This window comes from Manis pentadactyla, chromosome 5, assembly GCF_030020395.1.
Source record: "Manis pentadactyla isolate mManPen7 chromosome 5, mManPen7.hap1, whole genome shotgun sequence".
In the NCBI taxonomy this organism is placed as follows: domain Eukaryota; kingdom Metazoa; phylum Chordata; class Mammalia; order Pholidota; family Manidae; genus Manis; species Manis pentadactyla.
Window position 1 is genome coordinate 143,840,183 of NC_080023.1, and position 21,759 is coordinate 143,861,941.

The window sequence follows — 21,759 nt, forward strand, 5'->3', positions numbered from 1 at the left end:
TGGAAAACATTACTGAGGAGAGAGAGGGTCATTGAGGAGAGAGAGAGGGTTTTAGAGGAGAGAGAGAGAGACTTCGGCAGGAGAGAGACACACTTCAGCATTCTTGGAGGAGCTGGGTGATGATCTATGGGATGCCCTTAAGGAAGAGAGAGAGTTATTGAAAGGCTGGGTCACACTCCGGAAAATTCCTTAGCAGCAGTGAAGGGGAGACAACAGGAGAGTCAGCTTTGCAGAAAGTCATAGGGGAGGGGGAGGAAAAAGCAGTGCCTTCAGCTCCAGAAATGGTGGAAGAGGTGGAGATGGTGGAGGAGGTGTTGGGAGAGGATGAGGGGGTAGGGCCGAGGGCCAATTTGTTGCCGAGTCCACCGCCTGAGGCACCAGCCTCTCTGGTATTAAAGGCCTGAACTGTTGTAATTAAGAAAGTAAAAACACAACAGTGAATTCCTGAGGTGGAGGAGTGGCCCCCTTCCCAGGTTGTGGAGCACTCCATGCTCTACCCCTATACCCAGGATGAGCTGGTGGACATGAGTGTCCAGTATCAGAGAAGCCATCAGAACCTCCGCCTAGATGGCATTTGCATCTCTAGGATATGGGGGTGGAAAACATTGTTATGTCGGGTTCTGAAATGAGTAGACTGGCTTCCCTGATGACTCACCCTTCCCTACTGCAGCGGTTACAAAGTGCCCATCACACCTCAGGGAATCGGGTGCTTCTGGATTGGCTGACAGCAGCCATCAGGGCAGTTTGGCCTAATCAGGGTGATTTGCCATACTTATCCACCAGCTGGAAAATATATGCAGAGCTCCAACAGGTATTGCGGGAATTGGACATGAAAAAATTTCATCTGTAATATGGATGCCCAGGGTTCCCATGAGTTGTTCACCATAGGAATGAGAAGTATGGTGCTGCATACAGCTCCCAAATCTCTTTTTTGGGTCCCTAGGGACTATTTTTGCCCCCCCATGTAGGGCAACCCCTAAGTGAAGCCACTTGTAATTTAGCAGATCTGGGGGAGGTTGAAACAATAAGAGCATGGAAGGAAGTTCAGGTTACGACTGAAAGGAGAGGTGCAAAGTGCCCTGTGATGGTCTCAAGGACCCAGAGAATTAGCAAGTCATTGGTCCCCTGTGAATGTACAGCATGTCGTGACACTGGTGGACACTGGAGCCGAATATTCTTTGAAGTATGGCAATCCTGAGCGGTTTCCTGGGACCGCTGCTGTAATAGATGGCTATGGGGGTGAGGCGATTAGAGTGAAGAAAACCCAAATCCCATTGGGATAGGCTGTTTGTCCCCAAAGGAGTATACCATGTAATTTCTCCCAGCCATGAATATATTTTGGGGGTAGATATCTTTCAGGATCTGTGGTTATAGACCACTGCAGGTGAGTTTAGACTGAGGTTACATGCTAAGCACCCACCTGTAGCTCTGCCTGTACCTAGGGGAGTGACAAATACTAAGCAGTATAAATTGCCTAGAGGGCACAAGGAAATTGGAGAAACTCTACAGGAGTCAGAAAAGGTGGGCATCATAAAGCCCACTCATAGTCCTTTTAATTCTGCAGTGTGGCCAGTGAAAAAGCCAGACAGCTCCTGGTGTATGACTGTGAACTATAGGGAATTGCATAAGTCACACCCCCTTTGCATGCTGCTGTCCCCTCTATAGCAGTCCTTATGGACACCCTCAGTTGTGAACTGGGGATGTATCATTATGTTGTGGACTTGCTAATGCTTTCTTCTCTATTGACATAGTACAGGAAAGTCAGGAACAGTTTGCCTTCATGTGGGAAGGCCGGCAGTGGACATTCACTGTCCTTCCACAGGGATACCTCCACAGTCCCACCATCTGTCACGGACTTGTAGCCCAGGACTTGGCCACATGGAGGAAACCGCAAACAGTGCAGATTCTGCTCACATCTGATTCTCTTTCAGATGTAGAAGGGGCAGTTCCTAGACTGCTGCAACATCTACAGGAGAAACGATGGGCTGTGAACAGCACCAAGGTTCAGGGACCTGGTTTGTCTGTAAAGTTCTTGGGGGTTGTCTGGACAATAATTTTACAACTAAAATTATTCCTGAAGCAGTCATAGACAAGGTCCAGGCTTTCCCTACCCCTACTACTGTGGCAGTATTACAAGAGTTTTGGGGTCTTTTGGGCTACTGGAGAGTGTCCTGCAGTTGGCACAAATCCTGTAGCCCTTACAACCAATTTGTATGAAAGGGCATCAGGTGGGACTGGGATGAGACATATGCAGCTGCTTTTACTGCTGCCAAGTGGTCAGTCAAGGCTGTACAGGCCTTGAGTGTAATGGACTCATCAGAGCCCTGTGAGCTAGATGTTCATGTAACTGAAGATGGTTATGGATGGGGTCTTTGGCAGTGGCTTGAATGGACACACCAACCCATTGGATTCTGGTCACAACTCTAGAAAGGAGCAGAGGTCTGGTACACTTTGATAGAGAAGCAACTGGCTACTGTGTACCATACCTGGTGGCTATGGAGTCCATCACTGGAACAGCTCCAGCGAAGGTAATAACCACCTATCCCATTGAGGGGTGGGTGCGAGACTGGACCCAAAGGCCCCAGAATGTCATGGCACAGACACTTACACTGGCCAAATGGGGTGCATATTTACAGCAGCATAGCACCCTCTCTACTAGCCCCTTAAATGGAGAACTCCAACACTTACTAGGGTCAGTGACACATACCAGTAGAAAGCAGGAAGAACTTGCTTTTGAGCCATTGGTAGCCAAGAGTACTTATCAGGAGGGAAAAGCCCCTATACCTGAAGATGCTTGGTATACAGACAGCTCCAGTCATGGGCAGCCCCCAAGTGGAGGCTGTCGCTTTCCATTTTAATTCTGAGACAATATGGATGGAGGATGGAGAGGGGAAGAGCAGCCAATGAGCTGAGTTGCAGGCAGTATGGCTCATGATCACCTAGGAGCCCTCCCCTGTAGTTGCCTGCACTGACAGCTGGGCCATCTGTTGGGGCTTGACCCTGTGGCTACTGACATGGTATCATGCCAGCTGGATGGTTGATCACTGGCCCCTTTGGGGGCAAGAGTTGTGGCAAGACCTATGAGCCTCTGGTCAGACTAAGACTGTTACCATATATATCATGTGACTGGCCATTTGCCTTTGGCATCCCCAGGGAATGATGAAGCAGACATATTGGCCCAAGTGCATTGGCTAGAAGGAAACCTGCCTCTGATGTAGCTCAGTGGTTACATCAGCATTTGTTGCACATAGGGCAAAAGACAATGTGGGCTGTAGTCCATCAGTGTGGCTTGTCATTGACCTTTGAAGAAATCAGCAGAGCCTGGAAGGAGTGCCTTGTGTGCTCTAAGAGGGACTTACACCAAGTCCCGCAGCAACATGGGACAATAATAAAGGGGCCAATGCCCCTTGTCAGGTGGCAGATAGACTTTATTGGGCCTTTGACCATATCAGAAGGATATCGGTATTCCACAGCTTGTATGGATACAGCTACTGACCTGTTGTTTGCTTTTCCTGCATGTTGTGCAGATCAGCAAATCACTAAGAGGGGCCTAGAATGTCTCTTTGCAGTCTATGGCTGGTTGCAGGTGGTTGAGAGCAATAAAGGCACCCATTTTACTGGGCATGCAGTACAAGTATGGGTGTAGCAATTAGGAATAAAGTGGAAGTTTCATGTACCATATAACCCTGCTGGGGCGAATGATAGAGAGGTACAATGGTTTGTTGAAATCTGGCCTTAAGTCAAACACCACCAGTCTACAGGGCTGGTCAGTTCACTTATGGACAGTGCTACAGCGTTTGAATGAGGAGCCCCAGAAAGGAGCCTTGAGCCCTGTGGATATGCTGACACACCTCACTGCCTCTCCTATACAACTGTATGTGCAAACCAAAGAGGAATTATTGAAGCCCAGATATGGCCAATAGAGCAACATACAGCTGCCAGCCCCAGCTGCATTCAACCCTGGAGACACTGTTGAATGGATGTGGCCTGGGACATTTTGACACATGGACCAGTGATGGCTTGCCCTTCTGGTACCTTGGAGAAAAGGCCTGGAAGCTGGCCTTGTGTGTATTCCTGGAGTAACAGCAGAGTGGCCCCCAAAGATCACGGTAGTGTACCCAAAACGTCCAGGAGGTAAGAGCATCTTACGAGGAAATTTTGTTTTATCTTTATGTCCAGTGCATGTACCTCCCATAACCCTATATATTGACCCATCTGTAACTCCCACAGGGAGGGTGGTGAAAGTCCAGTATACTAGACCAAGATGAGATCCCATTCCTGCCACTGTCCTATCATAAGACCACTCTCTTGCATGTATCCTACCTGATGGATAAGATTTGCCTATGCTGTTGTCAAACATGTATCTTATCACCCTTAAGGTTATTTTCTTCTTCTACAGTCCCTGTGTCCTGTATGCATACCCTGGCTGCAGCTGCCATGTGATGATTGCTTTGAACTCCCTACCTGTTCAGCTACTGACTGCCTGTGGAATGGGTGAGCCATGGACTTAATCTGCCTAGGACTTTGAATCTAGCTGAAGCTTCCAGTTTGAGGATTATCATGATTTTATTGCTATTGCTATTTTATGTTATTAGCCTGATTACAGTGCTCCAGTTTTCTCACACAGGAGCCGTTGCAGAAGATGGAAATGTGTAGACTGTGAGGCGAGATTTCTGGAGACATGGGCTGTGGGTATTTCCAGAATCTCTCACCTGGCTTTAGTGCATGCATCTGCATATCAACAGGTGTTTCCAAGGGGTGGAGAAACGTAGTATATATCAGTAGGTAAATACAATGGTGTGTGTCTTGCCATTGGGTTTCATTCCTGGGCAAGTTCACTATGGATTCAACGTGACCAAAGAAATGACAGTAGAATGTTCTTGGGGGTGAAAGGGTTACACCCAACTTTATTTCCACAGTGGCAGGTCAATCACTAGAATCCCAACCACTCAGAGCGATTCTGCATGCAGCAAACCGGCCTCTGCTTCTGAGCCTCTCTACCCCCTGCAGTCATCTCAATCTCTGTCCTTGGTGCTGCCACCACTCCAGTCTCATCTCTCCTGCAGCCTTGGAGGTGAGCCACGGTGTCTCCCAGGGCACTGGGCTGAGCTCTTTTATAGAGTCAATAATGACGTATTGCCCACATGTGTGTAGTAAGCTAGCCAACCAGGGCTAGGTTGAGAATCCTGTCCATAGGAGCCTTCACTTTATCCACAGCATGTGAGGGTTTATCTGGACTGGAAAGGTTGGGTGGAGCTCTCTTCTGCTGCAGCCTGGTCAAGAGAGAGACAGGATGACTGCTTGTAAGAAATAAACTGGTTTCTTAAACTTTATTTCTCCCTTTGACTGATTTCAGTCTCAAAGGTATTTTGCCGTGGGATTTTCCCCTGGAGTTACACCTTTTCTGTCCATTATAGAGGCATTACTCCACTCAAATTGTGGATCAGCAGCATCAATATTTGAAATGTAAATTTTCAGACCTCTGCAGACCTACTAAATAAGAAATGCTGGAGGTTAGCCTAGGAATCTGTGCTTAATCCCCCAGTGATTCTGATAAAAGGTTGCTAAGCACTGTCCTGCAGACAGAATAGGAACAGAGTTGCCATAAAGGGGAAGAAGGAATAAGAGTCTTCAGGAGGCATTTGTCTGTAGTAATTCTAATGTCCTATCTTAGTTTTTAATAAGACAAATTTTTATTCTTAATAGCTACAAACCATCCATATGATTTCAATTGTTTATTTGGACAATGCACACACACAAAAATGAATATTTATATCCCTCAAATAAAATTGGACATTTTAAACAAAATGACGTGGGTGAAAAATGTTGCATTACTTTCTGTTTACAATTTGTAAAATGGCAAAAACACATGCAGAGGTTTTGAAAAGTGTGCTGAGGGTATGTAGAGATGTGTGGCTTCTTAGTGCATATACAGAGTGATTGTTTACAACCTTTTAAATTGTTTGAGCATCAAGAAGTGATATGTTAAGCATTTTACATCCTGACATGATAGTTTAGAACTTACATGTAGATGTTTTACATTCTTTATTTTGGTTCTATTTTTAGGAAATTGATTGAGGGTTGAGTATCATTGGCGTTTAATGTATTATAATTTCCTCCCATTAAATAATAGGAAGTAGGCTTCTAATTTGCAGTTTAATGTAGAATTTCAAATTTTTACGAAGGGATTCCTGAGAGCTAATAAATAGGAAGATGCTGGTATTTTGCTCCTTTGCTGTTCTTTTTCTCTTTTGTTTAACCTCATTGTGTATTTAGGTTGGTTTTAAAAGGTGGCCAAAATCTTTGACACTCATTTCATTAAAAATTGGAGTCTTATATTCTTCCCTTTGAATCTAGGTGAACTTGATACTGCTTTGACCAAAAACAGAGCATGTGATACTATGTGACTTCTGAAGCTGGATTATAAAACACTGTCGCTTATGCATTGTTTGCTAGAACATTCACCTTGGAGTGCTTAGCCTTCACGTAAGAAGGCCCATTGCCTGAGGCTATAATGATGTGAAGAAGTCCTAGTGACATGGAGAAGCTTCAGGTGGTAGGTATTCTGGTTGGCTGTCCCAACTGACCAAACCTTTTGAGACATCCCAGCCAGGGTGCCAGAAATGTGAGTGATTAGCCTCTGATGATTCTAGCCCCTGTCCATTCATGTCATACCATCTGAGGCCACACATCAAGAGAGTGAAGCTGTCCTCGCTTGCTTTGTCCAAATTCCTCATGTACAGAATCCATGAGCATAACAAAAATGAATCTGGCTTTATGTCACTAGATTTGGGGTGGTCTGCTATATAGCACTGGATAACGAACAGCAGACCTCAGGTGCAGCAGCTACCTGTTTTTATTCTTTTCCACAAGCCGTTTATCCAGTCGAGAAGATTACTGAGTGTCATTTCCTTATACGGGTCTTGCTCTGAGATGGCTTACTTCGTTCAGTTGTGTTAACAAGGAGTGTGAGTTCCATGCCCCAGATTTGAGCCTACATTGAACTGAGTTTGAAATGGCCTTTATCACTCAAATATCTTTTAAAGTTTACATTTTATTGACAGGATTTGGGAAACAGTAGCTGCTCCAAGCCTTTTAAATCTCCACATTTCTGGGTTCTCTCTTTGGAGAATCTCTTGGATACCCCACTGGGGAATCTTTTTTCCTGTGCATAAGCCAGCCAACTCTTTGTGAGCTTATTTAGTTTTCTTGTAATAATTCACCCAATACAGACAATAGTAGCCAACTCATAGTACATATTTCATGTTCCAACTCCTTCCCTTGGGGGCACGTGTCCATTAAGTACACGATGCACCTTCTGTTACTGCAAATGACATAAATAAAAAGGGTTTTGCCCCTGCATGACATGAATTTTCATCCTCCCTGCCTTCAACAGTTTTCCTACCACTCACTCCCTACCCAAATACCCAATATAAATATTTTTTTACTCCCTCTCTCATACTATTTTTTAAAGTTAGTCAGGGTGGGTTGGATTATACTTCAGTAACAAGCTTCAAAATTTCATGTCTTAAAATGAAAAGTTTATTCTTGCTTACACTACAAAGCCATTTTGATCTGGTAGGGACCACTTTCCATGATGCCCATATGTGGGAGCTCAGGCTGATGGGGCAGCCATTCTGGAACATTGTTAGCTGCTGAGGCAAAGAAAAGAGAGCACCAAAGGGTTTCAGCTGGCAATTAAATTCTCTGTCCTAGAAATGACATACTATACTTCCACCCATGATTCTTTGCCCAGAGCAGGGCTCATGGCCCAAACGTACCACAGGCAAATCAGGGCGTGCAATCCTAAGACAGGCCTATTTACTGAAGGCCTATTGACAGAAAGACCTGTTTGCTGAAGAGCAGTAATGACTACCACAGTGCGCAAAGGCCAGTGCCAGATGGAAGAAAATATGGGAGAACGCATTTGTGACTTCAGCCCAAACCAATAAAATTATTGATAAACTTGACTCCATCCTAAAATCTAAATTTCCACAAAGTGGAAGACCAATAATTCAGGAAAAATCATGAACTTCAGTTTTTTGAAAATACTGTGGATTGGGTTTACTGAGAACAGGTCTCTCATAGAACACCTATGGATGTGAGAAAAATATTAAAAGCATATTTCTCAATGTGTTGCTGAAATGGCAAGAAAGGAATGGATAGTCTCGAAAAATCAAATAAGCAAACACAGCAAGAAAACAAAAACAAAAACTCACAAACAAAAGTTGGTAAATGACACTGAAGCTGAGGTTTGCCCGAAGCACATGTACTAAGCTCTATTCACTGAGAGTTTTTGTGTTTGTAGCTCTGCAGTTGAGGAGAGAAAGCCATGCGGACACCTGTATAAAAATGGGAACCACTACCTCAGTGGAAGGATAGTGGTGGGAAAAAAAAAACCCCATCTCTTCCTGCAAGGGAAGACCCAAAGGGAAATGTCCTGTTCCCACAGACTACATCTGGGATAGTAGGAAAAACAAAACAGTAATTTCTATGTGTAGTGAGTAGTCAAATGATTTCTTGCCCACTTCTTACCATTTGCATGATCTAAAATATGTCAATTCAATCATCCTGCCAAAAATAACTTAGTTATTTAAAATATAACATGTATTTCTAAAGGCTCAAAGAGTTTATAAAAATATACACGCTGAACCCAGTTTTGGAGCTTTATGTTAATAACCTCATGGACTTTGGGGAACTGAAGACAAACTGTATTGCTCTAAGGTGGATACTGAAAAGGATGTCAACCAGTAGTGGAGAAGCCCAGGTAAAGTCTTTGTACCCCTCATCTCCATCTTCAGAACACCCCCAGGTGACTGCTTGCAAATTCCCGCCCTGTTGCACTGCATGAAAGAGGGAAGGTTTCCAGAAGTCTGTAACATTCACATACCCTTTCATCCCAGCTCAAAGCCAGGACCTCAGCGAGTAACCAATTTAGTGGGTGAACCAGAAAATAATATCCTACCTAGAGGCAACTTGCCTTTCTAGAATTTGGCTCTAATTAGAATAAGGAGGGAAAAATAAAGGAGGGATAATTATAAGAAAATGAGGAGGCATAAGAAGAGGAAGGGGAAGAAGAAAATACAGAGGACACTAAGTAAAAGATGAAGACACAAAGAAAGGAAGAGAGGGAGGGAGGGAGATAGGGAGGAAGGAATGAAGGAAGAAAATGGAGAATATCTAAAACCACATGCTGTCAGTCATACAGCTTTGAGGCTGATGTTGCACTTTTCATGTGAAAAAAGCCAAGAATTTAGTAAAAATGTGCCTGATACATACATACATACATATATATGTATATATATGTATATATATATATACATATATATACCCACAAAGGATCTGTGTCCAGAGTATATAAAGGAATTCTGCCAATCAGTAACAACAAATCTAAGAGAGAGAGAAAAAAAAGACATGAGTAAGCATTTCACAAATTGGAAAAATAAAAGGCCAATGAATAAACTTACAAAAGATGATCAAATCCATTAGTCATCAGGGAACTGCAAAGCTAAACTGCCATGAAATGGTTTTTACCCTTGGAGGGGACTTCTCTGGCTGCCCTGGGTACCCTGGTGTCTATAGGTGTAAACACGGCCTCCTCTGGAGCCTAGAATGGTGGAGACGACTGATTTCACTAACTCTACCCCTCACTGAAACTGAAAAGCCTCTGGGAAGGGTAAAAAAAGAAACAAGACTTTCCCCAGGCAGTAGTTTTAATCACCTCTCAAGACAAATGAGACAGACCGAGAGGAGGATGTGGAGTTTTCCGGCGCATGCTCACATATTCCTCAGCGCTGGAGACAGAAGAGTTAGTTCCCGGCGGTTTGGAAAATACCAAGGGTAGTGGAGATGGTGAGGCATTATTCAGCTGACCATTTTATTGGGATATTAGGACGGATTGGAAGTGAATTGAGATTTTATGAAGTCCAGTGTTCAAACATTATAAGGTCCCCATTCTTTTGGCTGGGTGCAGGAGGGAGCAACCCAATCCTCCTGAGGCCAGGGCATGGGCATTTACAAGCCGGACTCCCAGACCGGGAGGGGCCGGGGCGAGTGGGCTCCCTGCAGCTTGAAGACTCTGAACTTGTTCTGTCCTGTTAACGCCCTCAGCCCCTCACTTCACAGAGGCCTGGAGAGGAGTTTTACACAACACTATTGTCTCTGAAAGAATGTGAGGTATTTAAACAATGTAATTAACACAAATTAATCCAGACACTGTTCTGAACTCCAACCACTTCTTTTAGTTCTTGCCACCACAGTAATTAAGCAACGCAAGTTTATCCACTGAGATGGTATTCCAAATCAGCTTGTTGGGCCACAATAGTATAGAGGAGAGTGGAACTTCTTTTTTAAATTCAAGACTCTTTAAAAAAAAAAATCCTCCTTTACTCTCCATCTTGCCAAGAGCAGTGGTTCTCAAGTACTACTGTACACTAGAATCATGTCAGGCTTCTTACAGCACAAATGGCTGAAGAGTTTCTAATTCAGCAAGACTGGGCTGGTGCCTGAGAATGTGCATTTCTAACAGGTTCCCTGGTGTGGAGAAAGTGAAGGTTCCTGTGGCTAGGATGCTCACCTGGCCCTGATCGGTTGCTCACCGTGTGCGCAATACCTTGTTATTGACTCTATATAAAGATCTCCACCCATTGCTCTGGGCTGCACAGGGGCAGGGCTGCACAGCTGCAGGAGAGCAGAGACTGCAGCGGTGGCAGCGCTGAGGACAGAGGCTGAGACAGCTGCAGGGGCAGAGAGGCCCAGAGGCAGAGACCAGCTTGTTGCATGCAGACTGGCTCTGAGTGGACGGGATTCTAGTGAATGACCTGCCACCGTGGGAATAAAGTTGGGTATAAACCCTTTCACCCCAAGAATGTTCCACTGTCATTTCTTTGGTCACATTGAATCCACAGTGAAACCCATTGGCAAGACACCTGGTCAGGCTGATGCTGCTGGTCCAGAGCCACGCTTTAAGAAGCATTGGCCTTTATCTTCTTTACTTTCACCAGGGCTTGACCTGTTGAAAGTTCATTCTAGAATATTAAATTTCCTCTGCATCAAAATTACATTAGTTGCAAGGTGCTGACAGTTTTACTAATTGTTAAAGTTGCAAATAAGTGAATATGTTAAGTAAAAGGTTGTGGGGAAAATGGACATTCAGGTGACCCTAAAGTACTTGATGATGTAAGTGGCCTGCTGCTAGACTACTGCTTCCACAACCGTAGGCAAAAGCTGTTATTGACTGAGTCACTATATAAAGAGCTCTGCCCATTGCCCTGCAGGAGGCAGGCAGAGGAGGGTTACAGACCTAGAAACTGCTGGATGATCCTAGTGCTGGACCTACAGTGAGAATGAGAATAAAGCCAGTATAAACCCTTTTACCTCAAGAATGTTCCATTATAATTTCTTGGTCTCACCAAATCCATAATGAACTTGCCGGGGGCTGAAACCCTCAGGCAAGACAAAGGTCAGGCTTTAATCTGCAAATTTTGAATCAGTTGTTAGCAGCAGTTAAGATTCCTTAGATCAACTTTCACAGTGATTTTTGTTAACTATGAAATCTGTTTTTTTTTTTTTAGGACTCCCTTATTATATTAACAGATTCTCACATTCCAAAAGCAATTTTACATGTCATGTTACCTATCACCATATTGATGCAAAAAGTAAACATTTTGTGAACTTTTGGAATAAAACTAATTCAATGCTGATCTACCAACATAAAGCTTTTTTATCAAATTAAGGATCAGGGAAGTGAGACTGGAAATGAAGGCAGCTAATACAGGGCAGGTTATCAGCCCAGCTAATGCTGTAGGCAACTGGAGCCCATGGTGTGGACTATACATCCAGGAGCAAACCAGCAGAGGAGTCAGGGAGCTGGGGTATTGTGGGGAAGTTGGCATTCCTATGGCCAGGATCCTCACTGAACTTAAACCACTTGATGTAACTGGCCTGTTGCTAGGTTACTGCTTCCACACCCTAGGTAATAAGCTATTCTTGCGCTGTATAGAGAGTTGGCCCAGTGCTCTGGGTGGAGGCAGAGATGCTAGTGCCCAACCTACCGCTGGGAGAACAAGCCGGATGATAAACCCTGTCACCCCAACAACGTTCTACTGTCATTCTTTGGTCACATTGAAACCATAGCAAACTTGCCTGGAGCTGAAACCCATTGGCAAGAAGGTATTTAAAACCAACTCTCTCAAGTCCTTGCTTGAGGGTTGTTCTCTGGGACAATGATTCCACAGCACTTTAGCGTGCCATGTGGGTGGAAAAGCAAGCTCCAAGCTCAAGGAAACAGTCTACAGATGCCTTCGGATGTAGGCAGTTGGAACTCAGCTGCTGAACAGCTGGTGAGTAGCTTTAGGTGAAGGCTCCTAGACTGAGACCCAGGTCTGACTGATGTCAGAACCATTGTTTTCTCAATCATGTCTTATTAATACACATCTTCCCCAGGTATTCCATGATGCAGTGAAATTTTAGATTGAGACCACAAGGTCTTTTGGAATGACGCCTGCCTACATCCTTTCCAGTGCCAGATAAGATTTTTAAAAGAATTAGCTGTTAATTTGGCCTTCATGTTCCCTGTTAAAGCCAAAGGTTTATAATCAGCCGAATTTCATATTGGGTAGACACCTGTATTTATGGGATACCCATTCATTTCATGAGCTCTTTGTCACATGATATGTGCATGATCCAAATGTGGAAGAAAAATGAGTGGGCAGCCCACTCTGGGTACCAAGCAAAGAGCAAAGGTACATACTGTGTGGAAGCAACAGCCTTAGAGCAGAGCCAGGAGTGATTCCATGCAAATACTACTCTGAAGTTGTTCATTTTTGACTCATTTATCTGCCTTTTTTAATGTGACAGATAATTAATCCCCTCTTAATGCCTCATCAACCCTAACTTCTTGTGGCTTAGAGGTAGCTCTTCTTTGGCAGACGGCTGCAAATGAAATTTCAAAGTCTAAGCATATGTTTGCTCACCTAATGTGTCAGAGAACTAAATCTGATCCTTGGGGAAGCCTGTTAATAATTGACAAATAATGGAATTGTCAGGATGTAGAAGGCAGTGCAGGGAAAAAAAAAAAAAAGACCTGGGGTGGTGATCACCTGTGAAGATGTTCCCCCAGCTAGTTTGTATCAATGATTATGAACAACACGCTAAATCAGTACTTCCAAAGTCTATTTATGACTATTACAGGTCTGGGGCAAATGATCAGGAAACCTTGGCTGATAATGTTGCAGCATTTTCCAGGTAAGAAAATTTAACTTTTACATCATGTTTTAAAATTACATGAAGGCATTCTACCAAAATAAGATCTCCTAGTTCGAATGTTGATGATGTGAAATTATTTGCTTAGATACAATCTAGGGAGGGGGAGAATTCTCAGGCTGTGAGTAATCTTGGGCTTTTAATTTAAATTGTTTAAAAATCATCCAAGCCTAGGAATCTTGAACAGTTGGCTGGAAAAAACCAACCCTAATTTTCCTCACTGGGAATTATGTGGATAATTAATCTCACTACATATAAAAATAGTGATACATTCTGATAAGTAGTGATAGTGGGAAAAGAATCCATTTTCTGAGTCTGATACTGAGGGTCTGTGTTTACTGTGTGGAAACAGCATCAAATACAAGATAGCCACCTTATCTGGTCAAATCAGATCGAATTGTTGCCTCCTATGTTTCCATCCTGTTGGCTTTCCATGATCACTCACTTTGATTACTGTTGTCTAAACTTTCACTTCAGATTTTTCATTTGTCTATCTGATGTTAATCTATCAACTTTGCTGTTTCATCTGTCCTCCAAAGCGCTTCATCTCTTTCCCCAAATTAATTTTCCCTTGACTTTCATATTTCAAAGCACAAGATGGTGGGTGTCATGGTTTATGTTTTCTGTTTGTAATAAAAATAAGAAACAAAATAACTTTGAAGGAGTTTTTTTTCTCTCCACAGTTACAAAAAACAGTTTATTTGCTGGGGTAGGGGAGGAGAGCCCTCAATACATCATACTCTTCCAGGCTTATCCATTTTACATGATAGCCTTTAGTAAAGCTGATGAGGGTTGTGAATGCTCACTGATGGTGATATGCTTAAAAAAAAAAGCAGAAATTATCCATGGGAAAGAATCTGCCTTTTTGATTTCTTCTTTAGTCTGGAGTAACATCTCTCAAGATCACTTTTCTGTATATAAACTGGAAAAAATGAAATCATTCTAACCAAGGTGGTCCCTGGCATGCGGCACCAATTCATCCATAGGAACCTGAGACTGGGGCAAAGGGTGGGGCTTCTCCAAGCCCCTAAAAGCCTTGACTTTGTCTCAGATCTTCCCTGGAACTTAAATTAACTCAAAAAATCCTGAAAGAGCCATGGAAAGGAAAAAGCTGGCTGAGAGTGGAGGAGCTTAAAATTCTGAATGCCTTTTCCATTATTATTTAACATTTTGGGCCCCTTCAAAGTTTTCTGCTCTTGTAAGATGCCCCTTCTTGGACCCATAGCAACTGTTCACTAGGTAATGTGGTTTGCCTATTAGTAGTCTCCTGAAAACAATACTTTAGCCCAAACTGGTTATTTAAACTAAGGAAATGTCAGGCCCTTGACAAGCTGATGGAGTGGGTGTCTCTGCATTCCTCAGGTCACATGCTCAGGTGACCACCCATTCCACTTATATATAGCCTTCCTCATCTACCCTCTAGCCCCCTTCTCTGAACACTAGTTCATTAACTGATACTTAATTAGGAATCTCTGTGGGCTGAACTCTGTCCTATATGCTGAGGACAGAGCAGTGAGCCAGACACAATTCCTGTCCACAGGAGCTCACACTCCAGTGGATGCACACTGATCTTTGGCATCCATAATGCTGGTGGGTTGAACTGATGCAAAATGATTCCAAAACAATTGGCCCAGTGAAGGCCTCAAAGAGGAAGTAAAGGGGTACAGCAAAACAGACAGACCACCTACCTCTGCAACCCTAGAAATTCTACACACTTTGCAAGATGTAAAAGCCTGTGGTGACTTCCAGATTGTGAGCTGGGTGAGTGACTCCTGTGTGAGTGACTTTCCTTGTGTGAAAGACACAGGACTCCACTGAGCATTCCCCGGCTATCAATGTACTGAGTAACTTTGGGACAGGACACAGATCATGAGAATGAGTTTGCAATGTCACCTTTCTCTGTTCAGATTTAAAAGGGAAAATCTATGGATTAGTCAACTTTCTCTGGAGGGTGGCTGAAACTCTTACTATCAACCACTTGAGGAGTTTTTATTGCAGCAAACATTAGGAGGCATTGCCTATGTGAGATTTTCATTCCTCTTTTGCTGTATAACTTGCTAGGTGAACTTTCATTCCTCACCCTGTATCATCGAGCTGGTCACATGAAACTAAGAATGCATTTTCTTCCAGGGTTGTGGTGGCTCTGTATGGATGGAACGAAGGAGATGAATCTGAAATCTCTCATTCTTTTCAAATAAATACTGCAGAATGACCAAACCTCAGATAACCTGCTATGACACAGTGCCAGTGTATTTTAAAAGACATTTATGAAATGTGTATACCTTCCCCTCCTATAAGTGCAATAAAGGGTCATTCACAGAGACAGCTTTTATCTCAGCATTCAACTCTGACCACCACATTTTGGAGTTCTGGGGGCATGGTTTACTTACATGACCCAGCAGTTGCTTGGAGACATTTCTGGATAAGACTTGGGACTCTATTATGGTTGTGACTAAAAAATTAAATATAAAATAAAATAAATGAAAATTAAAAATAAAATGCAAAAGACAAATGAAGTCAAACAAATGGGACCACACAAAAGAACATTGTTTCCTGTTGTAAACACCACAAGAATAGAGCAAATATCAGTTTGCTACAGTTTGCATGGTCTGACCTGATTGGAGTTGATTAAAAAACAAACTTTGTGTCTCTTACACATTAACTCAGTGTATCCTTCTAAAACACAGCCTGTGTGTGTTCTGTGGCTTCTTGTGAAATTGTCATTGTTGGAAAGTAATTCTACCATTTGGGTGTTTAGAAGTCCTGATGATATTAGGAAATGAAGCTCTTCTTTTTCCTGTTGCATCACTTACACTGAAAATTGCATGGTTTTCTTTTCAATAACAGATGGTAAAAGTGCTATCATTCTCTCATTTCCATATTTGAGAAGCAATATAAACTCATTGGTGGCATTTTCTATATTCTCATGGGTGTAAATGTCACAGGATCATTCAGCTAGTGTGCCCAATAGGTGGACGCTGCTTTTTGCTCTTGTGTTATGAAAAGCAGCTAATTGTCTCTTGCTTTTGAAGATTCACATGGGAAGAGGTTTCATATCCCAGATATCCCAGCTCTGTTTTCTCCTCTTCTCTCCTTCTCCCTCCACCCTCCCCCATCCTACCTGTATTGGACCCCAAAGCTGTGCTTGTTTATCCAGACAAATATTGACAAACCTACACACACACACACACACACACACACACATGCCATTTCAGGATGTTCTTGGGCCTTCTGAAGCCTACCTACACACCAAGACAATCAAAAAGTGGTTTGACTGTTTAAATATGGTTAATTACCATGCTATGCCTTTTTCAGACTTCAATGCCTACCAGCCTCTTCCTTTTACTAGGGTGATTCAGAGGCTGATAGTAACCTAGTTAAATGTTTTAAAGTCGCACAATATTATAATGAACGGTAAAAATAAGATTACAAAAGTTGTGGTATATTTTACGTACATATATGCATGTATTTTATGTGTTTTAAGTTCTTAGAATAAAAAACAAATGTGGGGAAATTGGAATGCAATATGATCATCTTACAGAACTTATACAACACTCATTTACTGTGCTCAATTGGTGGTATTCAGATTCAGTCACCGCACACAGCTTTAAAGTTATGTGGTAACTGTCTTCCTTTAATGGAGTACCCTGTCTTAGGGAGTGTGGACATCACTTGGCTTTTTGATTAATTAAATTTGAGGCCCTTGTTGAAATGTGAAGTGTGCATTATGAGCCCTGTGAAAGGACTCCCACCTTTCCCCACTTCCTTTGCTCAGGCATCTTTTTTTCCATTCTTTGAAAAAGGTTTCTTATTCATTGGTTCAATTGTTTTGGCAACCCTCACATGCTTTTTCCAAAGTCGAGGTCCCATTAAAGCACAATCCAAGGTTATATATAGTCAGCTATTATTTTACGCAGAATTTGGGAAGATCACTCAGATTGGGGGTGGGGTCAGGTGGGGAAAGCTATTGGAACGACCTGATAAGATTGCGGTAATTACCCTTTGGAAAATATCAAAACGTGGAGGACTTTTTGAGAAAATCCATTTCCCACTCCATTGCTCTTACCTAATTTTGCCTGAGAATTGCATTTTGTGCACTGGTTGACAAGTCTGTAATGTCATCCTCAGAACAGAAAATGTGTAAGGGGAAGCAAAACACACCGTTATTAAAGGAACTGCGCCACCATGTGGACAAGCCTAAAGCTACTGCCTGGAGATAGGATTGCGCCTTGCCTATTTATAAATGGGAATTGGAGATTTGAAAATGTCCTTTCTGCCTCTCAGACAGACAGTCAGGCAGACATACACACACACACACACACACACACACACACACACACACACACACACAGAGCTGATGCCCCGCGGCACACACACACACACACACACACACACACACACACACACACACACACACACAGAGCTGATGCCCCGCGGCTCCGTGTGCTCTTCATAAAAGCTTTCATTGTTTCCTCAGCTCTATGTAAATATTAATGCCTTCCAAGGCCAGCATGCGAGCGACTGCTATTAAAATCTTTTTCCCTCATTCTAATAATACACTTAGAGATAATTGGTAATAAAAACTCTCTTCAAGGCTTCTGCCTCTCCCCCTTCAAAATGGAGATCAAAGAACCACGCTGTGAGGGTCAGTCGAGAAGAAAAGACTTCCAGCGGTAGATCATGTGGTGTGACAGAAAATAATGACAATTATGATGTTCAAAGGAACTGCAGAGAAATCGCACAGTAAAACTTCTTTATTATGCTTTCCAGGGGCTAGCTGTTTTCACTTTATTGTGTAGGGAAGGATTGGATTACAGACCCTTAACTGTTCCACAAAGCAACATGAAGGCAGAATTTCTCCTTCCGCTGCAGGAAGTAGGCTTCAATTAAGGCTTTGGACGTTCAATTTATTATGGTGACTCCATTCCCAAATCACACTTCGCTGTATTAACTAAAAATCTCGATCTCTCTGGAAGCAGTGCTAAGTTCAGCTAGTGAAAGGGGAGTGCTGGTTAGGTGTGTGTGTGTGCCTACACACTATTGTCTTTGTGTTCATTAGAAATAGGGCTTTATTTTCTTTAGTTTTAATCAGTTACTACTGAGGAGTAGAAAAATCCTGAACAAATAGGAGATATAAATTTTGCTGAGAGGAAAGAGAACTAGTTCTCCTGTAAATTTTACAGGACATTTTTTTGTTGTTGGTTTGCTGGTAGTTTTCATTACGACCTGAAAGAATTGAAAAAAATGTTATTTGAGATAATATTCAGGAATCAAAAAAATTTTAAGTGAAAAGTCCAGTCTCTGCCAAACAACATGTTTGAGGAAAATGCTCTATTAAATTAAAAAAAATATTATCTTTCCTCATCATCACACTTCAATGGATATAGAATTCAGCTTAAGGATTTTAAAGAGACTACATTATAATTTTAAAAGTAATTGTCTGAAGCTACTGTCTGTAATACATATTTAAAAAAGACAAAGTAGACAGATCTTAAACTATAGTCTAATCTTCATGTCTTTGTATTCCACCTTCAAAATGGCTTGGAGGAAGTGGAATGAAAGCTATGGTCACATAAAAATTTTGGAGTGAATGTTTATAGTGGTTTTATTTATAATTGCTACAAACTGGAAACATTCCAAGTATCTCTTAGTTGGGAACGGATAAACAAACCGTGGTGCCTCCATACAATGGAATACTATTCATCAATCAAAAGGAACAAACTATTCATGCAAACACCAATGTGGATGAATCTCAAATGCATTATGCTAAGTGAAAGAAGCCAGACTGAAAAGGTTACATGCTATATGATTCCATTTATACGATATTCTTACAAAGAGAAATGATACACACACAAAAAATATATTAGCAGTTGTTAGGGGATTGTTGAGGGAAAAGTTTCACTACAAAAGGAAACAGGAAAATTTTTCAGGGTGCTTAAACTGTCCTAGATGTTAATGGGGCAGTTCACAACTATATGCATTTGTTAAAGCACACAAGACTGTACACTCAAATGGGGGAATTCTACTATGTGTTGCTTATACCTTACTGAGAAAATGGCTTACGAAATTCATTAGTATCTTATTGTTAACTTTCCATCTTAGCAAACATTAAATTTGCCTCTTTTCCTTACCTTTGTCAAGTAATTTGCTGGATGTAAAAACTATGAGATGTTTTTCTCTTTTTAACATAATGTCAAAGCTTTGGTCATGCTTTTGGAATAGTAAAACCTTTCTTTTTAAAATTCTAGATGGAAGCTGTATCCACGGATGCTCAGGAATGTTGCTGGAATAGACCTGTCATCTTCGGTTTTGGGGCAGAGAATCAGCATGCCAATATGTGCTGGGGCTACGGCCATGCAGTGCATGGCTCACGTGGATGGGGAGCTCGCAACTGCTAGAGGTAGGCAGAAAGTGCCCCGGAAGGGACAGAAGAGGGCTAACATTTGGTGACTCCTTACTCTGTATTCATCAAGCAAGCACTTCCTTGGATGTTTTTACACTCCCCCAAATTAAGCTCATCATTGATTGCCACCCAAGTGCCTGTTCTTGTACATCCTGCTCCTTTGCTTTTTGGCTGGCTGGCTTTTTGTGGGCAAGGTACTCTTTGTGCCTGAGTTTGATCAGCTGTAAAACAGAATAAGAATTGCATCTACCTTCTTGGGTTACTGTGAAGAATCAATGAGTTCACACATAGAAAGTGCATAGCACTGCCTGGCACCAAGTAGTGGCTCAATAACATTTGGTTCTATTGTGAGTAGTAAGACCAACATCTCAGAAAATGGAGGTTTGAGAAACTGACTCACCCAGGGTCATACAGCCTAGGTAGTTGCAGAGATGGTGTTCAACCTTGTGGCTACTGTATTTCAAAACCCTTCCTGCTCCCCAGACTCATGTGCTTCTCACAGTGGAGGCCAGTGCAATGACCCAGTATTGGGTTTTCTGCCATCGTTCTGATCCATGATTCTTTTCTACAAATAGGTTATATCCCCAGTAGGACATTTCTAACTACCCAATAGAATATGTTCTAACTGAGTGAGTGATGAGAAATTCAAATATGATGTAAAGAAATTCCTTACTAGGGCTAATTTATGAACTCCCAATCCTCTAGGAACTATGAACATTGGAAAGGGTATGCACAGGGATAAATTTCCCCACATTCTGCTTCAGAAACTCCTATAAACACTGGGAGTGAATTCTATCTGACTTCCTTTGATTGCTAAGCAGGGTAGGAAATTCAGGTCTTTCCACAGAATTCTGCCAGAGATATCAGCATGACATGGGAGGTTGTGCTGGACAGACATAGGTTAGAGCCTGGGGCTTCCCTAGTACTAGGACCACACACAGAGAAGTGTGTGGCCCCAGCCATTTGTCTGAAGTAATTCTGAAATATGGGTACAGAAAGGGCTGGAATAAGAGAAGCCTTCCCAAGTGTGCCATAGACAACAAACATTAAAACAAAAACAAACAAATCAACACAAAAAATGGAAATCTCCATGCTCTCAAATTTCTATAAAATTGAAAACAAAATGACAGACTAAAAAAAAAATTAAAAAATTATGAGATTGCAAAGGGTTATTGTCCTCTGTATGTAAAGAGCCCTCATATTTGAATAATAAAATAATATATAACCCCAAAAAGAGCAGAAGATATAAGTGGAAAAAAGACATAGATAAAATAACAAAAAGGCAATTGTGGGAAATTTACAAATGGAGACATAAAAACGTCTAATATATGAAAAGTATTCAATTTCACTAAGTATCAAATAAATGTAAATTATTCTATATCCTTTATTTTCTGAATATCAAATTATTAGTTTAAGATTATACAGTGTGATGAGGTTGGAAGGAAAATGTGCATTTTCAAATGCTGAGAGGAAGAGTGTAAAGTGAAATATCTTTCTAGAAAATAATTTGGGATGGTGTATGTATTAAAGCTTTAAAAATGTGAATTCCACCTAATGCTGTAACATCTGTTCTATGAATTCCAAGTTGATAATTACGTTTTTGAGGAATGAGAATTCTGCAAAGATTTTGATGCATTTGTTATTTTTAATGAAAGAAAAGTTGACAAAAAGCACCCAAATGTCCCATAATTGGAGACTCACTGCAAAAGTTGAGCACATTAAAAATGGGATAAAATTTTAAAAAATCATGTCATAGAAAAGATTATAGTGGTATGGAAAGATGTTGCAATATATTAATTTTTAATAATCAGTTACAAACAATAGTAAGGTCCCAAAATACACTTATTTTTAAAGACAAAGATTGCAGACTACATTTAACAAGTATTTATTTATGAATGATTATTCCTGTCTTTGTATTCTTCTTATTTTGGGTCCATATTTATAAAATTTCCTTTGAATTATTTTGTAAGAAGGAAACAAAAAGAAACGAACCTAAAGGAGGAGAGAAAAATGGAGAAGGGACCGTGCAAAGAATGGAAATGAAGGAGAGGAGGTAAAAACAAAACGGGGGGTGCAATAAACAGAGCTCACTT

The 21,759-nt window shown here is 41.8% G+C and overlaps 1 protein-coding gene across 1 annotated transcript in view; it reads left to right on the forward strand.

Moving 5' to 3' along the window:
* Positions 1-13,064: 13,064 nt before the first annotated feature.
* HAO1 (hydroxyacid oxidase 1) overlaps positions 13,065-21,759 on the forward strand; it is a 46,867-nt gene continuing 38,172 nt past the window's right edge. Inside the window, exons 1-2 of the mRNA XM_036880099.2 lie at positions 13,065-13,245; positions 19,512-19,663. Of these exons, the coding sequence (XP_036735994.1) occupies positions 13,109-13,245; positions 19,512-19,663 (289 nt within the window). The 5' untranslated portion in view covers positions 13,065-13,108. The remainder of the gene's footprint in view (positions 13,246-19,511; positions 19,664-21,759) is intronic.